At 37.4% G+C, this 9,361-nt stretch overlaps 1 protein-coding gene across 2 annotated transcripts; it reads right to left on the reverse strand.

Annotated features, from left to right (window-relative positions):
- Window positions 1–1,332: 1,332 nt before the first annotated feature.
- LOC102686691 (ankyrin repeat and SOCS box protein 9-like) lies at window positions 1,333–8,723 on the reverse strand. 2 transcript variants are annotated; one of them, XM_015361689.2, is made up of 8 exons: window positions 8,601–8,723; window positions 6,861–7,158; window positions 5,690–5,769; window positions 5,215–5,322; window positions 4,176–4,326; window positions 3,106–3,240; window positions 2,374–2,565; window positions 1,333–2,093 (listed from the first exon to the last, which is right to left on the reverse strand). In XM_015361689.2, exons 2-8 carry the CDS (start codon window positions 6,865–6,867, stop codon window positions 1,969–1,971), a joined length of 798 nt encoding a protein of 265 aa, XP_015217175.2. In that variant the 5' UTR covers window positions 6,868–7,158; window positions 8,601–8,723; the 3' UTR covers window positions 1,333–1,968. The 2 variants fall into 2 exon arrangements, with proteins under 2 accessions (XP_015217175.2, XP_006638073.2); XM_006638010.3 differs by lacking the exon at window positions 8,601–8,723 and having other exon boundaries at window positions 6,861–6,934; window positions 7,044–7,258.
- Between the last annotated feature and the right edge of the window lie 638 nt (window positions 8,724–9,361).

Here is a 9,361-nt window from a genome sequence, read left to right on the forward strand (position 1 = left end):
AAATAAGAGACAACTACGATATTCATTTCAGTATATATATTTTTTTCATTTAGTTGAGCATTTTTTTAGTAGTATGTTCTTTGGGGTACAATGAATAGATCAGTAATTTAACTCCATATTTTCTTTAGAAATTATGATATTTAAAAATCTGCAGGCAATTATTACAATTGAGAGACAATAGTTGTAGTAGCATAAATGAAATGTGGCAGTATTCATCAGAAAAATGATAAGATGTAATGTAATTCATTCTGATTAGAAGGGCAACCAGAGTGTTCATACAGTATCATTAACCAAAATGCAGACTTTTTAATTTGCATCAGGATGACTTTCAATGATTTTCATTTTAAATTTATTATTTCCTGTATACAGTATAAGAAGTTATTTTTTTCTTAAATTGGTAAACAAATTATGTACAGTAGGAATTCTGAAGCATTTAATTCCATTCACTGCAATTTGTTACACTTCAGGAATAAATGCTTAAATACATTTCTCATAAATTTTACTTATTATGAACTAGTCCAAAAGAAATAAAGCCATGCAGTCCACCTACCTAGCCTGTTAGATAAACAAAAGCCCACATACATTGAGACATGAAAGGCAGAACCAAGTCATTGAGTAGAAACAAAGCAATAACCCAAGTATAGCAGTTGTAAGGCCTTATCTGGTAAGTCTTATCATAATGTATGCCATGTTTGAAGCAGCAAGAGTAAGAAGATGAAAAGGTGCTCTTAGCTTTAGTACTCAGCACACAGCAATTAGCGTTTCTCGGGGTCCTGGGGATTACAAACCTGAAACTGTTCCTCGTGAGTTAATTATTGTATCAAACTGTATGATCAAGCTGAAACACTCTACGAGCTTGTTGTGACTGTCTCACAGAGGAGAAGGCAATGCCTGCAAAGCAATGGCTCCACCTGCTGCTCCAATCAATTGAAATAAGCCATTTGACTGCAGTTGCAGGATTTTCAAAATAACTTTGAGTCAGAACATTTTGAATGGTGCAGGGGAACTGAAATGTAACTACAAGAATCTTATTTTATTTATACACCCCCTCTTGTTCGGTAATCTGGTGTGTAGCTTGTGTTCTTGGACTACAAAACAGCCAGCACTCCTGTGTTATTTCCACATCTCGGACAGTGGTCTTCCATTGTTCCCAGAAGGGTCCAAAGACTTTTACAATGTGGGAAAAAATGATTAACAGTTCTACAGAAAGATCCACACAAAGGTAAAAATCTAAAAAAAGTGTTTCATGGGACATTCTTTTGAAAATAACCAATAATATTAGTAGCAATACTGTCATAAATATCACCAAAAAGCACTGGACTTAAAAAAATGTCACAACAATCAACCATTTATTCCTATTGTTCCAATTATTTAAAAACATAAGCATTTTTATGGACCAGGTTATGAACAACAAATAAGAATAAATGCTAAAGTGTCATTACTATAATGGTGTCTTTTAATAGCTTTCTTGCGGCAGCAACCTGGCTCATTCTTCTTGAAGAGAGGGGTAGGATTTGGTCAGATTAAATCTAGTTTACATTTTCAAATATAGCAGTTTTTATTGAAAACAAGCAATATCATAGCAATTATTCAGAAACTTGCAGTCAGTCAAAAGAAGGATAAACACATGAGAAACACCTTAAAAAGAGCCCTTTAAAAGGGCTCATACAGTAGCACCATAGGACACCCAGTAGAGGTTAGCTGGCAGAATTCACTGTTATTATGACAGTGCTATGTAGCTCAGGCTTGGGTGCTTTCCTGTAGGACACAGCAAATCCTATATGGACACAAACTCTTCCATCCATATGATACAAGGTTATTTTTATAAAAATGTACCATAATTATATCAGTGTAAATGTAATGCAGAAAAAATGTTCAATGTGCAGCACACACTGTGGAAACACTATGTCAATATAAATCTGTCTTGTGTTGTTTTCCTTCCCAGAGGCCTGGAAGTTGGAAGTGGTTTTATTTGTACAACAGAAAGTGCTTCAGCTCAGCTGGAATCGGGAGTCCAAACACTTCACTCAGCCTTGCTCTCCCCAAATCTTTCCTAATAGACCGGCGACATATCTGCATTAAGGATGTGGGTCCTGGAGAGAGAAGCCAGATGTGACTATAAAAAAACAATTATGCACCACAATTTGGATTTTACATTGAAAGTCACAACAAATAAAAAAATATGGTAAATTCAAAAGGATACTTATTTATATAAATTTAATCTGGTAAAAATGTGCATTAGCACACTAGGACTTTAGGTTGCAAAATACTTCATTTCAGAGAAAAAACTCAGAAGCTTGCCCTGTATCCACAGAATAATCCGAAAGAAAGTAATGCATGCAGGAAAGTGGGATTGGAAATGATGGGACATACCTTCCCCCTGCCTCAGAAGTTTCTCCACATCGCTGTTTGGAGGAGCCAGATCCCGGGGCTGTTTGCCTTCGGCATTTCTGACGTTCACATCTGCGTCATGAGCAAGCAGCACCCGAACAAAATCAGGTCTAGAGTTCTGAGCCGCTGCATGAAGTGGGCTGTCCAGATGTTTACCGCTGTTCACGTTGGCGCCTTCAAGATAGGCATGGCTCAATAAAGAACACTGTTACAGTGCAAAGAAGAATCTCTTCTAATTACCGATATTGTTTTGGGTTTGGTTAAATTCCATAGAATGAGATACAGAGACAAAATATGAAGAGTGTATTTGGAATGACTTGCCTAGCCATGAAGATAAAGCTGTCCAACCTTCCCTCAACATGGTGAGGATTGAGCCAGGGAGCTGCATCAAAGGTGTAGATGGGATGGAGGTGCCAGGGACATGTGCAAAGGGAAGTCCCTTTGTGTGAGTGGAGTGTGAGACTTATATACATGGATGAGCTGAGGTATGTCAGGTTAGGATCTAAACTTCCTCACAATTTTTTAGAAACTCCATTAACAGTACAATGTGTTTATTTTTTCATCAGATCAGGGAATGGATGTATGGAAGTAGATCATTTCATCAATGTAGTCAGGTCACACAGAGACAAGAACCATTTTAGGAAGAAAAGTTAGTTAAATTGTAAAATAATTACATATTATTTTAGAACAGCACACTTACTGTAGGTGTCATACCTGACTGAAGCAGTTTCGTCACAGATTCCAGATGCTGTCCCAAGCAAGCAACATACAGAGGTGAACCCAAGTGTTTAACCTGGTAGTCAATATCAGCCCCATGCTTCACTAAGAGTTCAATACAATCTGTATGACCTAAACAACAAAATAAAAATAAGTACAGTAGTTCAGGTGGTCAGCATGCGTAGGCTGCAAAGGAACAAGTAATAGGTTTATTCCTGACAAAAAGAAGAAAGAAAACACAACATTTAGGCCGTGGAGCCTTCTTCAGGTGTGAGCCTTCTTCAGGTTCCTCACACCTGAAGAAGGCTCCACGTTCGAAACTTTGTGTTTTCTTTCTTCTTTTTTTCAGCATGGAATAAACCTATTACTTCTTCCTTTACAAAATAAAAATAAGCTCTTTACCAAACTCTTCAAGTTCACCTAGTACAAAGAGCTGCACTGAAAGAGACCAAATACAATGAGATTCAAAAAAGAGCAGGCAGATCCTTCTATAACAGTTTAGACATCCTACTGTAGGTTCACCAAAATAATATTAAAACTGGGTCCTCTAAAAAAATGAAATTATGTCACATTTTAAAATTAAACACCCTTATACAGTACCCTTGAACTGTAACTTTGGACATTTCACTGTGGGAAAAAATTGTATGATGTAGTGCTATTTTGCTCATAGCCGTGATGTAGCTGAAAGACGTATTTTTGTATTTAAATGGCATTTCAAAAGGAGTCCTCCATTATTTCACCTCAACAAGCAAATAGAACAAACGTTTGTCATTAGAGTCATTTCACTATCTGTCTTGATACAGTCTTCTTTTTTTACATTATTTATGAGAAATTGCACATCTTTTACATTTTGGTTTACACTGAAATCTGAACATCTTTAAACAGTTTTTATGACACTTTATACAAAACATTTGCCCAGAGCATATTCTGCTTTGCTGTAAAGGTTCTTAAGTCCCTCACAATTTCCTGTTTTAAAAGGAGTAGGACTTGTCCTGCTCAACCTGCAAAGATCCCGAAGAGAGAGGATTTCCCCTTCGCTCATGGGGAACAGTGTCATAAACCATCACCGTGTTTTGCAGCCTCGTGGATGGGTGAGGCCAGGTCATTTGCTCCCTGAGGTTCAGCCCTCTTCTGCAGGAGGAGGTTCGCACAGGCAGTGTTTCCTCTGGAACAGGCATTGAACAGAGGGGTGTTCCAGTCCACTGTGGCCACATTCACCTGCAGAGGCATTGACGTCCATAAATCAGTTTCTATCAATTGTACATCTTACACCTTGCAAAGAATACATCTAGTCAATCTCAGAAATGTCCACTATTACATGTTACCATTAAATATATGTACTGTATAGAATGTAAAATGGGTAAAACAGACAAAGACAGAGTCAAAACCTTTGTTACAGTAATTTTTAAAAATAATGAAGCAGATGCACAGTTTCACATCAAGACCACATTTGGAATACTCTCATCATTTCTGGGTATCACATCCTGGATGCACATACCTTGAAAAAGGTCACATTGGCTTATTCCAGAAAAAAGGACAGGATGTCTCAAAGAAAAGAAAAAGACCTTAGCAAATGAGCCTTGACTAGAGTCTGTGAGCTACACTTCAGATTGATTTTCTGTGGTTATTTAAAACTTACTCATCTAGAAGAACCATTTTCATATTTATACAGTATAATCAAGGGAAACACAATCTAGTTGTCAAAAAATTCAATACTCCAACATCCCCATGAGTCAGCCGGGTGCTGTGTAAGGATCAATTAGAATATAATATTTCAATGGGCTGAAGGACTATTAAAGTGTTAGTTCAATGGGAAAGGATACATAAAGGAAAATTATTCTGTTCATTACTGAATTTAAAAGAAGAACTCTGATGTCAAAAGTAATTTTATGAATACCTTAAATAGCATACTTCTTTTTTATGGTTACTCTATGACTCAGTCAGAAAAAAATAATATATAGTGTGCTTCCAGGAACAGTCACAAACACCTTTATTTTGCCAAAACATATTTTTTTAAAAAACAAAAGTACTTGGACATGGACATGACAAGTCAATTCTGCACAGTTTTCTGACCTTGTCTAAGTATTTAGCTACAGTACTACTTACGTTTGCCCCATTTTCTATCAAATGTTTTGCACATAGGACATGTCCCTGCAGGCAGGCTCCATGGAGAGGCGTCACTCTATCCAAAGTTGACAGGTTTACACTGTAGCCCTATAAGGAGGGAGTGTAAAATGAATGAAGACAGAGTCAAAACCTTTGTTTTTCAACACAAATTTTTCTGTGTTTCAGTGATGTGTTCAATATTGTGTGCCACAGAAAAATTGCTTATTTAATTGTAAGGTACAGATTCAAGAAACACATTACAAAGGTATTTCATTCAGACTATTGTACTTTTTCACATACTGTATCTACGCAGCAGAGCAAACTTCTTTTACAGGAAGAAAAACATGATACATATTTAATTCAAAATAATCAGAAAGTACCTCAGGTGACAGCTACAAACCTGGCCAGATATCTAGACAAAGCAGACTTTTAAGAGTCAAAGTGAAACACAGTGGTGCTGAACAGCACACCCTACCTTGGCAATCAGTTTGTGCAGTGAGAGAAGGTGCCCATTAAAAGCAGCATCATGAAGCAGAGACCAATCAGACTCAAAATCTTTCAATGGAAAAGAAAATAATAAGTGGTTAACGTTAATTTAAAAAAAAAAACTAGCAAAATTTTCTAAGGGGCCTAGAAGTTATCATTGCATCCTTTCAGCTCTAAAATCCTGACTGGGGTGTCATTCTCCATCTATCTGAGTTTGAATTCTCCAGGTGCTCTATGTTCTAAAGACGTGCTACCTAGGACAATAGGTATCTCTTGGTTACCCCTGTAATTGACTGGCATCTTATCCAGGGGGTGGTGCCACCTAATGCCCTTGTGCTTCTGCTTCTTGAGCAGGACCCAGATTTCTACAGATTTCTCACCAGGAAAGAAACAGTTTTCTGATAATGAATGGATAAATCAGTACTCTTGCAGGCCAGAAGAGAGGACCCTAAAGATCGCAGGGTTTAGAGGAGCTGGACGTAACATGTGATACATTTCAAGATATAAAGAAACACTATAATTGTTTAACTATGTCTATTTCTTATTGAATTATGTTGTGTGGAAATTATTGTTTTAGAGACTGCACTGTAAGCAAAGGATGTTATATAACACCACAAACTCAAATATGAATAATTCACATCTATACAGAATATGCTTGAATAAGCAGTTCTTCTTGTTTCACAAGCATAGGAGCAGCTATATGCTCAGTATGTATTTTCATTTCCAAAGTATATGACAGATGTTTTCTTTCATTTGAATAACATCTGGCCGCCACTTAATTGTAAGTGCTATTGGTTCTGTGGTCATTAGCATGGGACAGGCATTTCAGTCCATGATTGTGCACATTCCACCCTGAGGTTTAAACTCGTACATAAAACAGAGGGGTAAAACCTATGTGGCAATTACAAAATAATTACTTACATTAGGCTATAATAAGTCATTAAATAATCATGAGACAGTTGAATCCTAGGATGTAGGGAGGCCACTCTGTTCTCTTACATTGGGGAATGTATTGTTTCAGCACAATTTAAACCAAAATGTTGCCCACTATTCTAAAAAAAGAGGGTTTCTCCTCATAAAAAAATAAGACATTGAATGTTATGTATTAGATATTCAACAGGTTCAGTTAATTTTTCTTGATTTACAGAAAAGACTCTTACCGTTCATGGCTGGGTTTGAGAACTTGTGTGGGTTTGCCTTGCCTGAGGTTGCTGGTTCTCTTTGTTTGCACCATCTGTAAATAGTGGCTATTTTACAGCTCTGGAAAACATGCAGGTACAGGGAATGGGGAACACAACAGTCCTTTCTTCAGAATCTGAAGCATGAATAGAAGTAAAACTTACTTCGCACAATTTCAATAGCATTAGAGTCCACAATTTCCCCAGGAAATATGCTGTTATCTGTCTCTTGTAGTAGCAGTTACGATGGCTTCTTCCTGCTGCAACTGTGAAGCAAGCGCTAAAAAAACAGAAAGCAAGTTTTTTTACTCCTCTGCCCTGTTTTTTTACCAAAGCATGCTTAGGGCAAGTTAGTGAAAGAATGTTCAGTGAGAACTGAAGCAGAAGCTTGTTGAGCAGGAATGTAATATGACACATAACCACAATCCCTCAGCTGATCATTAACACACTGCAGTTCCAGAACAACACACAACGTCACAGAATACTGGATGAGGAGAGTCTAGGTTTAAAGAGTAAAGTGTTTAATTATTTAATTATATGCTTTTAATCAATAACAAACCTCTGCTTTACTCTTAGTATGTTTTGAATTAGTTTCTGAATCTGCAGACATGCACGCTGAACTCAAACTTCAGAAGGCGGTCTGAAGCACTGAACACTATTTTGCACATATATTTTATATTTATCCAGAACAGGCTTTAAGGCCGTGTACTATTGTGGAGGTCATTATCTCACAATGGTGTAAATACCATGTGGGTACAGTATATCCTTGGACTTGACTTCTACTGATTCCAGGTGTTGTATTGATGTACTTTTATCCTATGAATGTAACTTCTGATGATTAACACGTTTGACCAGAGGGAAAAGTGTACCAGACTAAACATTTTCCAAATGTGGTGGAAAAACCTTGTATGGTTACAATAACATTGTGATGTAACACTGCTACCACATAAGTTAGTGACATTGCATGAATGTTGCAGCAACAATGTTGCAGCTTAGATTTGTATACTGTACTTTAATCAAGCAGCAATTGAATGACAAATTTAAATGATCATCATTCCGTGTAGGAAGGATTAACTAGCAAAGAAAGGGCAATATTTTTGGAAATACTGAAATAATCACTGAAGTGAAAATACTTGCACCCTGTCTGAGACTGATGAACCCATCTCATCACTTTCAAAACAGTCAGCAAACAGAAACTCCCTGAACATTGCAGGGTAGGAGCTGTTACTGATGCATCTATGTGAAAATGCTCTTCGGCCATTCCAGTGACCCCATTCCAGACACCCTCAAGGTCAGCTTCACTTGGTACACCAACACATTGCCTGGAATTAGATTCAAGGGGCTAGTCTACTGTTCATTGATGAATCAAGACCTATAACCCACCGAACATCTGCCTGACATTATTGTCAGACTCCACTCATTCAGCAAACCTGGAAAAAGAGCTCTTTAGAGCATGAAATTCCATTATCCCAAGGCAAGACTAGAGATCTGATCAAGCCAAAGAGGTATCCATGCAACTCAGTCCTTGATACAGGGTAATACAGACTATTTGGTGATAATATACCAAACATGGCATTTGTATGCCAACAGTAACTTCAACAGCAGTGCTACTAACCCATAGTTTGATCTCATCAGATCTCAGAAACTACAACATAGATTCCCCAGTCATCATTCTGGAGCACTGCTTTTGGGAAATTTGGATAAAAGGAGATTGACACTTACTTGTCCACAAACACCAGTTACAGCAGCAATCTGGTTTTTCTCAGAGGTTTCCCATCCCATTATGTCTGGGTTCAGCCTTACTGAGCTTCTGAGATCTGTCAAAATCAGATGGCAATGCTATTGTCACAAGTCCATCACAAGAAAAGTCTCTTGCTTCGAGCAAGATGATTTCACAATTCACTTATGAGCATAATCAAAAGCTGCATATTCCACAATCTTTCCTAACAAGCTGTTGCAAACCATTAGTGAAGCCACTGAAATGCCATTCATGCACTTCCGAGATGTTGCAGCGCTAGCCCTAAGCTCACTGTTTGTACATCCACGTCGAATGTCTACATCACAAGACAGATGGGTCACACGGCACTATAATCTTCAGATGGCAACTGCAACAGTCAGAGGTTGCCTAGAAATTTCATCTAAAATATTTCTGGAAAAAAAGAAGCCAATACTGTTCAATAGAATCAAAAATCTGCTAAGTCACTAACTATTCATGTGATCTGCGATTAACTTTGTAACTTGCAAGACATTAAATATAAAACTTGATTATGTGCCATAGTCTAAACTTTCATTAAGACAAATCAAACAAAGAGCATCCTTCATTACCAGACACTGGCCCCATGCATTTGTTTTAGCAAAACCAATAACGGTGACGTTTTTAGTCTCACAAGTCCGTATTAATTCACAAAGAAAAAATCGTTGCTATTGACCAAAGTTTTACAACATCTAGCTGCAACAAAAATAGCAAAAGCATAAGAAATTTC

This window comes from Lepisosteus oculatus, chromosome 13 (genome assembly GCF_040954835.1).
Source record: "Lepisosteus oculatus isolate fLepOcu1 chromosome 13, fLepOcu1.hap2, whole genome shotgun sequence".
NCBI classification, from domain to species: Eukaryota; Metazoa; Chordata; class Actinopteri; order Semionotiformes; family Lepisosteidae; genus Lepisosteus; species Lepisosteus oculatus.